This window comes from Mastigoproctus giganteus, chromosome 7 (genome assembly GCF_048544385.1).
Source record: "Mastigoproctus giganteus isolate SK-2022 chromosome 7, ASM4854438v1, whole genome shotgun sequence".
Taxonomy (NCBI): domain Eukaryota; kingdom Metazoa; phylum Arthropoda; class Arachnida; order Uropygi; family Thelyphonidae; genus Mastigoproctus; species Mastigoproctus giganteus.
Genome location: NC_143581.1, coordinates 132,453,162 through 132,468,174, shown reverse-complemented (window position 1 = coordinate 132,468,174; position 15,013 = coordinate 132,453,162). Strand labels below are relative to the sequence as shown.

The following is a 15,013-nucleotide window of genomic DNA, read 5'->3' as shown; positions in this document are numbered from 1 at the left end:
CAAAAGCAACGAAGATTGTCATCACACAAAGACTTCATATCCAGACTTGTTACAACAATCCTAATTTCCTTGACTGCATCATCACTGGAGATGAGTGTTGACTGTTTTAATACGGCCCCAAGTCAAAGTGTCAGGGCAAGCGAGGTTCATCACCGAGGACAGAAAATTTTCGTTTACAGAAGTCCAGGATCAAGACGATGCTGATCATTTTTTTGATAAACAAGGTGTGAATCAAAAGAAATTTGTACCTGAAGGGCAAAGAGAGTTAGTGCTGCATTCTATGTACAGGTTCATCAAAGACTACTGAATTGCATTTCCCAGGTGAGGCTACAATTCTGTGAGAAAGGCTGATGGTTCTTGTTGCATAACAACACCCCTGCCCAGTCTGCCCTTGTTGTGAAGACATTTCTGATGAAACATGGAAATATTTCATCAGAAACATTGTACAGATCAACCATCTATCCTAATCTTCTGATCTAGCTCCAGCAGACCTCTTCCTATATCCCACAATGAAAACTGCCCTCAAAGTAAAGATTTCAGGATGTTGAGGCCATAAGAAAAACATAACTGCTAAATTGAACATATAATCTTAGGACAATGCCGCCAAACCTCAGATATGATAACACAATACTAATGCGATCCAATAATGTTTTGAGTTTGGAGTTAAACATAAAATTTAATAATAAAATAAAAATTTTTTCTGTCATATCTAATTGCTAATTATCAATATCAAATATAAAATGAAGATTTTGTTTCTTTCCTAAGTGAGCAGTTTTGCTACTGACATTAAGATATACTGGTGTATTGAGAGTGACAAGTTAATTATATATTCAAAAAATAATATGAACAATATTTTTAATGTTTGGTATTATATGTCAATTCATATATCCCACAGGAAACTTGAAATAACTTAAAATAACAAGCACCTTTACATGACTTTAAATTTACTTTAAGAATCAGTAAGCACCTTTAAGTTTTCTAGCATATGAAGAAATTACAATGTACATACATGTATTTGAATGCACACATGCATCTTTAGTTACTATTTTGCTTCCAAAGATTTTTCTTTTGATAATGAACACTTAAAACGATATTAAGGTATACAGGATAATGAGGAATTGAGATAACTGAAATTAAAATTTTTTGAGGCTATGTGACACCGATTAGAACTTAAGAATTGGTAATTGCCTTTGTCTAATACCCACACACATACAGATCCTTTCTATCCCTGCAATATCCATCTCTTAATTGGGTGGGACTTTAGAATATAAATGAATGACTAAAGGTGCAAAAGGCATATTTTATTCATTGAATATTTTGAATAAAATATGCTTCATTTATTCAATTAATTTTTATAACAATTAGTTAATAGTTAATAATTAATAGTCTTATCTTTTAAATTTATACAAATTGTCATGTGAAACATCTTTATGATGTTTGTATATATTTTAATGCTGATGACTCATATCTTTCATATTATTCCTGAAAGTTAATTAAAGTTTCATATGGAATGGATGTACGATAGAGTCAATGTCTATCCCCAAGGTGAATCTATATTTAGGACTACAAACTAAATATGAGATAATAACCTAATTTCAATAAAATAATTAATAAAATACAACTGAATGTTCAAACTAGTTTTTTACTTTAGGTTAATTGGTGCATAATACATTAGCATAAAACAACTAACACTATACTCACCATTTGTGCTCAACAGCTGAAACAGGAATTTAGTACAATATATTTCCCTCCCAGTTAAGCCTGCCTATTGAAAATAGAAACTTAGGTTTTAATATAAATTTTAAAAATATATCTAAAAATAATGACTCAGAAAAAAATATTATGTTAAATCACTATTTACTAAATATAACTTTAATGGCAAAATTATGCAAGGAAGCAAGCATATATAACATCAGTAAAAAAAAAAAAAAAAAATTGTACATAATTTTTATAATACTTAAACAATATATATATATATATATATTTTTTTTTTTATGTAAACCCCAAACACGAGAGGTATTAGAACCTATAGTACTTAGTACCATGCTTGGGTTGGAGGTTGAGAAGATGAAAGAAGATATTTGTTGACATTGGACTTGAACTTCTGTAGACTGCAATTTTCAGGAAATAAGTATAAAGGAAAGTTGTTCCAGAAAAAAGCAGTTGAATGAATAAAGAGGAAGATGAAAAGTTGGTTCTGTGAGTTTGAAGTTGGACAGTAAATGGCTGGTGGCGGCACATGTTCAGACTGTTTTGAAAGAGAGAGAGAGCAGGAATTATAAAAGCCAATTCAGAAGAACAGTGCCCATGGAAGTATCTGTAGAAGAGGCATGCAGCAGAAACAGTACGTCTATGAGACAGCGAGTGCAGAGACTCTGTTAGAGATGAATCATTAATTAACCTAACTGCCCTCTTCTGATTGTTATTGTTATTTTTTGGTTTTTAGGAGCATTAGCAACTAAGGCCATATTGCTCTGGGGATATGCGGTGGTCATTCCCTGACCTTTCCGCATTCTCCATATTTGGTGGTCACGGGTTCGAACCCCGGTCTAATCAAGAAGCGTGTGCTACGCACTGCTGCTCCTGCCCACCCGGCTACGGAGGCACTCCCTTTTCTGAATGGAATCAAGAAGCCTGAGAGAGGTTTTGGGAGCACCACCCCAGATGTGGGAACAATATTCCATGGCAGGGCAGATTTGCGATTTATACAGAGTGAGCAGCTGTTTGGAAGAAAAGTAACTACGAGAGTGAAAGAGAAAACCAAGTTTTTTAGATGCAGAGGAAGCAATATTTGTAATGTGCTTGTGCCAAGAGAGATTAGAAGTCAGGGTAATCCCCAAAAGAGATATATCATTTTGTCTAGAAATTGGAGTGTCACTAAAGATAAGCATAGGAGCAGAAGAATCCATTTTGCGAGATATAAGACAAGACTGAGTTTTAGAAGGGTTGAAATCAACTAAGTTGTCTTTGCCCCACTGGAGAATTATCTGAAGATCGGCATTTAAGGAATTGGTAGATTTTCGAGAAGTTGAAGTTGATTGAGCAGGACAAGGTTTCTCAAAATGGAAAGTTGAATGCAATGTGCTATCATCGGCAAAACTATGGATAGGATTTCTGCTCAATGGAAGAAGGTCATTAATATACAAGAGGAAAAAAGTGGGAGAAAGAACTGAACCTTGGGGGACACCGGCATTACTGGAGAAGTTAGAAGACAGAGAGCCATTGACCATCAACCCTCAGTGAGCGATTAGAGAGAAAACTGGATAACCAATTACTAAAAACAGTTGGTAGACCATAAGATGGAAGTTTGTTTAGAAGACTTTTATGCCAAACATGATAAAAAGCCTTTAAGATGTCAAGAGCAACTACTTGTGTTTCACTGAACCTTTCCATTAAATTAGTCCATAAATGGGCAACATAAGCCAGAATATCACCAATGGATTGACATGACGGAATCCATACTGGCGATCGTTGATCAGACGGAAGGTTTCTAGGTAGTTTAAGAGTTGATGGTTAATTAATTTCTCCATTACTTTAGAAAGAATAGAAGTAATTGCAATGGGACGATAATTGGATGGGAGGGATTTGTCACCCTTTTTTAAGGAATTGGCTGGATATGAGCAAATTTCCAAGCAGAAGGAAAAACACCTTTGGAATAAGAAAGTGAAAAAAGGCAGCATAGGAGTAAGTTCAGGAGCACAGGTTTTGAGAACAAGTGGAGAAATACCATCGGGACCTGGAGCTTTCTTGGCATCAAGAATCGTCAAAATCCTTCTGACATCCTTTTGATGGAACACCACAGGAGGCATTGAATGGAGTGTGTTGGGAATGGTGGGAGGTGTTTTACCAAGATCATTAATACACGAGTTGGAAGAAAAATGGGATGCTAGCAGGTCAGCTTTATCCTTGGCTGCAGTGACAACAGAACCATCTGGTTTGGACAGAGGTGGGAGCAGAGATGGGCAAAGTTGTGTCCAATAGCTTTGGCAAGAGACCAGAATGCTCGGCTACCATTAGGGCAAGAAGCAAGTTTTCTACTCTTAGTCTGTTCAAACTCTAGTTTGGACTGATTAATAACTGCTTTACAATTGTTGCATGCTTTGGTGTAGGCAGAAAATGAAACTGAAGAATTAGAAACAAGCTAATTACGATATGCAACATTCTTCTCTTGAACAGCCTTAGCACATTTATTGGAAAACTAAGGTTTAGATAAAGGACGAGATATTGAAGTGGAGTGTGGGATAAAGGATTCCATTCCTGCAAGAATAATTTCACTGACACGATCTGAGTAAACATTGACATCAGAAGGTTTGAAACAACAATCCAACCAAGGAAAAGAAATCTCGCAGGTCATCCAATTTTGCATTCTTGTAATGCCAAACAACACGAGGTTGGGAATAGCCGTGAAATAAAGGCTCCATTGGAGAAGAGAATCACCAAGTTGTGATCTGAAGTGCCTAAAGGACCTCTCACTTCGACCGTGTACTTAGAAGGGTTGTTTGTGAGAAAAAGATCAAGCATGTTGGCTGTATGATTTGGATTGTCCGGTATTCTTGTAGGTAAATGAACAATCTGTGCAAGGTCATTAGTAATTGCAAAAGACTCAGCATCTCGACCAGCAGGGTCGGTGTGACTAGAAAACGCAAGCCAGCTGCAGTTGTGAACATTAAAATCATCAAGAAAAATTACTTCACTGTTAGGAAAGTTGGACTGGAGAAAGTCAAGTTGCAAAGAGACCCAAGTGATTAGTGGAGTTGGGAGAACGGTAGAGACAACAGATGAATTTTACACAATGAGGTAGAAAGATTTTAAGCCAGAGAAGATCAAAGAGAGGAGATTCCAAATTGCCAAGTCTCTGACAGGGAATATCAGAATGGACATATGTACACATACCACCTTTGAGGCGACAGGAATTACACAGTGAATAATTTGGGCATCTGAGATGAGCAGTAGTTGAATCAACCGATAACTGAGATTCTGTCAGAAAAAGTACATGGGGTTTGGCAGACTGCAAGTGGAAATGGACATCGTTGAGATTAGAATTGAGACCACGTATATTTGTGAAATGAATTAGGAAGTCCTTAGGAGGTTTAGATCTTTTCGCAGATAAGTTTGCTCTATTAGTTTGCCAATTCATGGTGTATTCAATAGTAAGAAAAAGTGGTGGGACATGTTGTATGAAGTAATGAAATTTTTGGATATGGCGTACACATGGTAAGAATATACCCGGATCCTTGACATAATGTGGCCTCGACAATGCTCCCTGCATACACACTACTCGGACTCCCTCCAGTCACTATCTGGCAGAGTAGAGGTAGCAAGATTATACACTAGCTGATCCAGCCTCTTAGAGAGTTACCAATAGGTTCGGTCCGGTGTACTAACTAGCGGCCGGCCTGCAAACACCGTTTTAGAGCTGTACCCTCAAAATGTAAGGGATATTGGATCTCGCCATGGTGTTCATCATAATCCCAAAAGTCATCAATTATACTGCATGATGGAAGAAATAGGGAACGGTTGACCAGAACTTAGCTATAGAGACTAAAAATAGGCTTCACCACTTCACACCTCCAATAAGCATAGTGGTGGTATTGCACCGGTTGATGAGAGTCATCTACCACCTAGAATTAATAGTCTTATCTGACTATAATTTACTTAAACTGTCACTTCCACATCACCAGATGGATGTTTGTTCCAACCAACTCCCTGACTGAAAGCAAATTTTGCATACTTTTCTAAGTTAAATTTATGGTCTCTTATATGTGTTGTATAAGAAGAAAGTGTAACGATGCTATCAAAACATCAGCATTTAGTTTACTTAATTCATTCACAGCTTTAACATTTTCAGTGGTACATACATAAATCTACATTCTTCACTGTGGCTCTTGGCAATATGTAACCAGGCCAATGTTTTCAAGGTCATTTGAAGCATTATGTTCCTTTAATATATGAACTGTGTTGAAAATTTTCTAGTACATGCTGTTATTTCTTATCTATGTTAACAACTAATTGTATACACAGTTGATAATAAATGGCAGCATGAAAACAGCTTTGATACTCACTCACTCACCACAGTCATGTTGTTATTTAGGCATAGCAGTGAATTCAGATATGTTGTGCCACTGTTTCACAGGAAGCATGTAAATCATGTAAAGGAAGATTTACATGCCGTGCAGCTTGTAAAAGCTGGAATACCTTTTTTTTTTTTTTTTTTTCAGTGTTTACTGACTAATGATTTATATAGAAAAGCTGCTCACTTAATGACTTTTTTTTTTTTTTTTTTTGGCACCTTAAAAGTTTTTGCCTGCTATTAAATTAAACATACCTTGAGCATTTTAAACACAAGAAATGTTGTACTACCATGCATTATTAACACAATGATAATGCTGTCATTAATGGAATTGACTCCTTTTTGAAAACACAAACAAATAAAAGACACTGATTACTCTATTAGCAAAGAAAGAAAGAAAGAAAATGAATAGTGCTCAATTAAAAGAACAAAAATATATGAGGAGTGTGTACAAGTGTGCAATCATAAATGGCCAGGCACAGTTGTAAAGAGTAGCCTTTCTGCCTTTAAAGTTACTAGTTAAATATGAAATAAATAGCATAATGTACATCAAAAATGGTTTCCACAAAGTAGAAGAGGATGAGGTTATATCTGGGTTAAATCCTTCTTGAGACCTTAAGAAAGTTATATAAGCACAAAATCAATTTTAAAAGGAAGTACTACAGGTGTTAAAAAATGCTTAGCACTTCATAGGATTGACCATAGGACCAGAAGAAAAGAATATCAAAAGCATGCGGGTGCTATTAGAGTATTATAATAAAAGTTTATTGTGCATATGTGAGTGTGTGGATGTGTGTGTGTATAACAATATTAAAATGTAACAAAAAAAAAAAAAAGTTTAAACTTAGATTTAAATCCATTAGCAATTGCTTAAAATTTTCAATGTTGGCAGATGTATGGAGGACTCACCCCACCCCCAAAGTTTACAGCAATGATTTTTTATTGAAACAGAAACTTGCATACATAATTTTAATGCTTTTAATTTTTATCATTACATTTAGGCAATTACAGTAATGCAACAAAGGACGTCTCGGATTTAAATTTACCTATCTGATGAAATACACATTCAAAAAATACATGACACTGATACTACTTTTTAAAGACAAACTGCTATTAAGGTTAGTTGTTTAGGGTGTAGGAAGTTACTGTCAGAACAGGAATCCAAAGACATAAAAATCAGAAGTTTACAACACAGTTGCCAGTAGAGGCATTTGTTTGAAATATTTTTACTCAGTTAAATACGTATCAGATAGATATTGTAACAATACTGTTTTTGAAAACTTGTGTGCAGGAATAAAGAAGAAATGAGTGTAGCAATTTATAAATTGAGTAAGAAATTTATCAATTGAGTAACATTACACCATGGACAGATTATTAAAAGCAGTATTTTCTGCTTTTAATAATCTGTCCATGGTGTAATGTTAATTGATTGCAGATAAGGGAGACTGTTCAATTAACAAATAACAGCTCTAGGCATAATTGGCAGCCAAATGTTACTAGAACCTAACTGCTGGAGAGCTGTTATACTCAACATGCCTGAAAATAATCAGTGGCATGATATAAATCACCCTTGGTCAAAAAAATTATTTCAAGCATCCTTAAAATAGTTCTCCACTGCACAAATTAATTTACAACTATAGAAAAATACTTAGACATAGTATCAACTTGGCTTTTAATTCAGCAATCCACTTAGTCAAATGTCAAATTTTTAACAGAGAAATCAAGAACGCTTTTTTTTTTTTTTTTTTTTTTTTTTTTCCTTCTTCTCATGGAAAGTACTGGATTATTACAGCTGGATGGAAAATCAAACTGAAGAGTGGGAAAGTTTTTTTTTTAAAGACACAAGCCTCTAGACGCCGAATTATCTGTTATGGACTAACTCCTGAGGCACTAGGAAAAATCTGGACTATAAAATGCTATAGCGAACTACTTCTGAACAAACTGTGGTATAAGCATAGATCAACCATACAGCCACTCCCTGACTTATGTAAGGATTGCATTCCATGGAACTCTACATAAGTTGAATTTTATGTAAGATGGAATTTCTCTAAATACTTATGCAGCACTTGCAACTATGCACGCTGAATTTGATTGAAGCAAAAAAGAAATGTTCGACGAACTTGTAATTAGAATTATTTATTCAATTTTTTTTTATCTCATGCACAGGAAAAATTACAAATGTACACAAAATCACAAAAATTTCAAAATTACAAAAAAAGAGAGGAGACAAGCATATTGTCAGAAAGTTTTATCTTTCAAGCATCGCTCCCAGAATTAACTCTCCAGCTGATAAGCACGCTGCTACAGAAGTTGATGGCGGTGGAGATTTAGAAGAGGGTTTTCCCCAACACATCACAAAATTTCTGTGCAATTGCAGAATCGGCACTGGCAACTTTGCCACATACTTTAATGTTTTGGAAACAAGCACGATACGTGAACCTATTAAACTACCTGTTGCTTGCCACGAACTTGGCTTGGGGTTTGCCATACTTATCCTCAATATATCTTCATAAATACTTCTTGCTTTTGCTTGAATGGCCATTGGACTCAGGGGCACTTGCTTGTGAATATGATTTTCCATCCATATTATTAATAGTTTTTCTATATTCGGCATAGTGCCTGAACGCTGTTGATCTTAAATATTTTAACATGGTCTTTTATATGCGCACTCTTCTTTGAAATAACATTCAATGTTGAAGCTGCGAGACCTAATTCCGTGCAATAGATAAAAAACATTGTCCTGCTTTGTATGTCTTAATTAATCATCTTCATTTCTAAATCAATTTTGTTTCATTTTCTAGCATTGCCAGCACTTGCACTTTCTGTTGGTCCATTTCCCTTCACCATTGTAATAAGTAAATAGGAATGAAGAGAAGATTCTGAAAATTTATTTATATATTTTTTTTATGATTGAAGATTTTAGTGAAGGGGAACTCATTTCACCATAATAACATAACGTAAAAACCCACAGAATTCCAGTTATCAGTATTATCGCAAATGAAATAAGATTGAGTTCGCTACCCATTTATAATAGATTGCACTAACAGAAAAACCCAGTAAACTAGAAAGTGCAAATTGTTTTTATTGTTTTATGGTAGTCCGTAAAACAATAAAACGCATTTATGGAGGTCACCTCCATAAATGCATTTTAGAAAAATATCACAAAGGCATTCAAAATATATAGCGAAAATTTCAACTTCCGAGATCTTGGAACAAATTACCAAAAAAAAAGTGTTATTGGGTTCACATTACGATATTTTAACAATACCTCCATTTATTCCTATGGGATGCAAAATACATTTTCACGATTTTTTTAAGTTTGCACCTGCCCGCAAAAACTTATGTAAAGTCGAATTTCTGTAAGCCAGGGAGTGCCTGTACTTATATGTTAGCTGAAGGCACTTAAAAACATTTGATCATGTAAATATCCATTAGTTTATTCTTCAAATTTGTATATCCTCCTCCAATAGGCTTGGAGGAGCTTTGCTGAAGTATGTGACAAGATTTAAGTAATTGGGGTTATGCCCAATTACGACTCATCACATCCTTGAATTTGTGAATAAATTATTTACATAATTTATTTCATATTTAATTGCATAAGTTGTTCTTAACACCATCATTCTTTTTACTAGAAACCTCATCTGGTTAACATAACAAGAAATGATCACTTATCATAATTTTCTGTATAATATGCATGTATATTCACAGCAGGATAATATGCATATATATTCAGAGCAGCATAATTCTACACATCAATTCTACAACTGTCTTTCCTCAATTTGAACGTATGCTCCCTCAGGTGCATAATCTGAGCGAGAGGAAGAATCTCATCACCATTGAGTTTGCTCAAACTATTCAAGGTCTTATAGACCTTAATCAGATCACCTCGTAGGGCCTAGTCACCAGACGCTGCAATTTGCAGAACTTAAAAGTCTTTCTTGGTAAGAGCAACATTTTGTTCCACTCACCAATCTCGTTGCCCTGCTCTGTACTTGTTCCAGCAGCTCTGCAGCCTTCCTAAAATGAGACCTCCAGACCTATATGCAGTACTCGAGGTGTGGCCTAACCACTGTTTTATACAATGGGATAATCACCTTCTTATCCCCGCTAACAAACTAGCACCTCCACAACATCAGAAGGAAGCCTGTTTCAACAATCAAACATCTGCTGGCTGAAGGCAAACCTCCACGCATCTATCCTGCAATCATCATCATCTGTCATCATTCTGCTGTTCTACAGGTTGACATAAGAAAACTTGTCACCTTGTCCTGTCCATGTATTTCTCTCCGTTGTTGATTTCACTCCAGTTTCCTTGTCCTCTCTTAATGACATCAGTCTTTATTATGTCCTGGCACCTTATTCTTGGTCTCCCCCTTAGTCTTTTGTCCTTTAGTTGCAATTCAAACATTCTTCTTGGCAAATGCCTCGTATTCATCCTCTTGACATGTCCGAACCATCTCAAAAGGGATCCTTTCATTTCTACTCTAGAGTTTTTCTACCTGAATTCTTGCCCTAACCGCATCATTCCTGATTTTGTCATGTCTTGTCTTTCCGGCTATGCTCCTCACAAACCTCATTTCTGCCCCCTGCATGCTGCTTTCATCCTTTTTCCTCATAGTCCAAGTTTCAGATGCATATATCAACAACTGGTACATAATAGGTCTGGTATCTAGCCTTCTTACACTGCAGTGGCATGTTCCTGTTCCAGATCAGATCTTGTCTGCTTATAGAAATTCCCACCTGCTTGTATGCTTCTAATTATCTTCTATCTCTCCAGTCTTTGTGATGGTGATTCCTAGATATTTGAAGTTAACCATTTTCAATTCTTTCCCTTCCATTGTAATGTATCCTTCAGGCTTGCCACTCTTCTTTAGAACCATTACTTCACTCTTCTCCTGACTGAAAACCAGGATAATCTTGCAAACATCCTTCCTTAATTTGAAACGTATCTATCTGCAACCATTCTCTCTCAATATTAAAAGCTTTATGTCTCTTCATGGGTATAGTTTCAGCAAAAGAAAGGATTCCATCAGCACTGAGATTGCTCAATATGTTTAAAGCCTTAAACACCTCAATCAGATCACCTTGCAGGTGCTAGTCTCTGAACACTCCAATTTACAGAAATTAAGCATATCTTGATATTCTCTATAACTGTTCAAGCAGATCTAAGTCTTTCCTAAAATGAGGCCTCCACAGTTGTATGCAGCAATCAAAGTGCAACTAAAATCAATGCATTGGATAATCATCTTGTTATCCCTGCAATTAAAAGTTTCTGTACTTCATATACAAAATTCCATCAGCTGTCCTGGTAGCCTATCTGCATTGCTCAGAGAACCATCATAACTGAGAATATTGCAGAACTGGGCTGAGAAATGGCAATTGAAGTTTAACATTGACAAAGTGCAGCATAACCCTCAAGCTTCCTTGCACCATATGGCTAATAATAATAATAACAATGATGGATGGTGTCGCAGAGAAATATTAATAATACTGCATCGAGTGTGGCGCAGGATAAAGTCACTCGCATTCAGGCCTTAGGCAGAGGGGTCGGTTTGAAAAATCAGAGACAGTTGAGCGAGTGGTGCTGTCCTCTGTATGGCTACCACAAGAGAAGAGCAAGACCATCCAACCCCCACCAACTGGAAGTGCACCACCACCCAGAATAGAAGAAAATGCCAACGCATGAAGTGGAGCATCGAAATGAATATGCACATCATGCAAGCATACTATGAAATAACGAAGCTGGAGACCTATATGACAACTTAAAGGGCAAGACTACATACCAAGTGGCTGGAACAATTCCCGGATATTCAGGTAACTGAACAGCGAATAACAGACCTGAGAAGGACCATTGTCACAAAGAACCTGATAGCTCCTGCAATCCTGGAAAAAATCAAGCAGGACATGAGCAATCAACTACAAAGGTTAAAGAATACAGAACCACAGGAGGAAGAACATAACACTACCGAACCAGAGGAGGGACAGCAAGAAGAAATACAACCCAAAGCAGTTGAAGTGGAAAGAGAAGAGGTCATGATATCCAGAATAGAGGACAAGTGGAAGAAGGCCCTAACAAAATTTGAAGGAATGGACCCCACAAAAGCTCATGTGATACTGAAGCAGAGGCCAAATAGAACCTTGTGGAGAGTCACAGACCACCTCAATCGGCACATAATACTGCATTGCCTTGGCAGCAATGGTGCAACACTGGGGCCATCCACAGCCGCGTATTCTGCTGTGGTAGCAGCCACGAGGATTAATGGAAGAGAAACGAGAGACCAGTAGCAGAAGAACTGAAAGCAGAAGGAACCACCAGCTTGGGAAAGAAGACTTCAGCAGAAGACAGAAGAATTGAGAGTCAAGATACGCCAATTGACCCAGTACCAACGGGGCAATAGGAGTAAGAAATTAATTGGAAAAGTGAAGAGCATCCTCAAGAGAGATAGCATCCACAGCAAACATGAGACAAAAAAAATCAGAGAATAGGAGAGTACTTGGACACATTAAAACAGAACCTCCTCGCACTCAGCAAGAGAATATGCTGATAAAAAGAGAGCTCCCAGAGGAAAATAAACAACCAAATCTTCAATGAGGACCAAAGAAGGTTCTACAAGAATCTTGGAGAACATGGCAAAGAAGGGATTGGAGATAGAACTAGAACACAAGAAAAGCAAGGACATACAAGAAATGAGAGGATGGGAGATTCGGGAAGAAGTAAAACAGATGATCAAGAGCTCTCAAAACTGGAGAACTCCAAGAATAGATAACATCCACAACTGGTACAAGAAGCTCACTTGCACACACACAAGCACCTGACAGAGAAGTTCACCTGAATGATAAGGCACCCAGAGACAATTCCGAAGTTTCTCACTCAAGGAATCACATATCTGAAGCCTAAAGATGAAGATAGGAGAAACCCAGCGAGATATAGGCCAATCACCTGCCTCCCAACAATGTACAAGATCTTGACTAGCTGCATAACCAGGAAGATATCAGACTACTTGGAGAGCCAGGACATAATGGCGGAACAGCAGAAAGGATGCAAGGAGCAATTAACCATAGATGCCGTGGTTATGGAGCAAGCCTACAAGAAGAGGCACAACATGTACACAGCCTACATCGATTACTGCAAGGCCTTTGACTCCGTGCCTCACAGTTGGCTAATAGAGGAGCTGAAGATCTACAAATCCAATAGTGACAAACTTCCTAGGAGAAATTATGGCAAAATGGAGTGCCACCATTAAGGTCGAAAACATCACAACCAGGCCAATGCCCTGGGCCCATTGTGGTTCTGGGTAGCACTTAACCCGCTATCCACCATGCTCAACAGTAGCAACCCTCACCCACCTGATGTACATGGGTGACATCAAGCTCTACACAGGAACCAAGAAGCATCTCCAGCAACTACTCCAGATCACTAAAGAATTCAGCAATGATATTAGGATGGAATTTGGTCTAGACAAATGCAAGACCCACGGATTGAACCAGGGAAAATTAAGAGATCAAAGCCATGGCAGAGGGAGAGGTCTACAAATACTGGAGGATGATGCAAGCTCAGCAGTTACAGCACAAGGAAATTAAGGCCTGCCTGACCGAAAAATACAATCAGAGGCTCAGAAACCTGCCGAAAGCAAAGCTGAATGGAGGGAACACATGGCTCACAAGGACAATAATGACCAAGAGCTGCCAACACCACCCGAGATCTGCCATAGAGTGACTGACAATTGCCGGGAAGGAGGAACGGGGCTGATAGACCTTGTTGAGCAACAGAAGACAGTGATAGTTAACCTGAAGGATTTCTTCCAGAAATACATAGCAGCACTGCACCAGGCTATAAGGAAGATAGACAAGTGGTATACCCACTCAACCTAAGCGAGGAGTTCCCCCCCCAATCAGGAAGCACAAACGAAGCTAGGAAGATGGGCAGAGAAGACACTCCATACAGACACTACATGATCTCCATCAAGATAAAACTGCTTTCAATGCACGGCTCATAAGCGGGATGCTCTTCCCCCGGGACTGAAGGATTAGCATTAGCATTTGTAGAGGCATTTGATGCAAGAAAGCAAGCTTATGCAGCATCAGCCAAAAAAAAAAAAATAAATAAATAAATAAATAAAAAATAACCTCTGTTCACTTCACTCCTCTGTTCATTCGAAATACCTGTCCAGCTGAGCCTTAAACTTATTCGGGCTATCAACCTCCACGACAAGGGATGGAAGTCTGTTCCACCAACCAACCACCCACTGGCTAAAGGCAAATTTCCTCACGTCTATCCTACATCTGTCTTTCCTCAATTTGAATTTATGCCCTCTCAGGTGATTATTCTGAGCAAGAGGAAGAATCCCATCAGCATTGAGCATGCTCAAACCATTCAAGGCTTTATACACCTCTATCAGATCACCTCGCTGGTGCCTAGTCTCCAGACACTGTAATTTGCAAAACTTAAGCCTTTCTTCGTAAGAGCACCCCTTTGTTCCATTCACCAATCTTGTCGCCCTTCTCTGTACTCGTTCCAGCATCTCTACATCCTTCTTGAAATGAGGACTCCAGACCTGTATACAGTGCATTCATGCACTGTGGATTCATGTTCGCCATGAAGACCAGGTAACCAACACCAGAAATTATAGAAAATACATCGCCAAGAAGCCCAGAGTGTCCGATGATACATGTCAATGATGCCACCTGGCATCAGAAACAATCCAACACATCACTGCGGGATGTAAGGTGATCACCAAGACTGACTACATTCATAGACATGACCAGGTAGCAAGGATAATACCTCAGAAACTAGCAAGGAAATACCAGTTGATCAAAGAAAGTGTACAATACTACAAGTACAAACCACAAGAGACCCCAACCCACAAGCTGTACTGGGACTGCGCCATAATAACGGATAAAACCATCCCACACAACAGACCGGACATAACCCTTGTGGACAGG

The 15,013-nt window shown here is 37.8% G+C and overlaps 1 protein-coding gene across 1 annotated transcript in view; it reads right to left on the bottom strand.

Annotated features, from left to right (window-relative positions):
* The window catches only part of LOC150083207 (tRNA (34-2'-O)-methyltransferase regulator WDR6), a 760,490-nt gene that overhangs the window by 225,882 nt on the left and 519,595 nt on the right, over nucleotides 1-15,013 (bottom strand). The window contains exon 17 of the mRNA XM_090378434.1: nucleotides 1,702-1,765. Within this exon, the coding sequence (XP_090234560.1) occupies nucleotides 1,702-1,765 (64 nt within the window). The remainder of the gene's footprint in view (nucleotides 1-1,701; nucleotides 1,766-15,013) is intronic.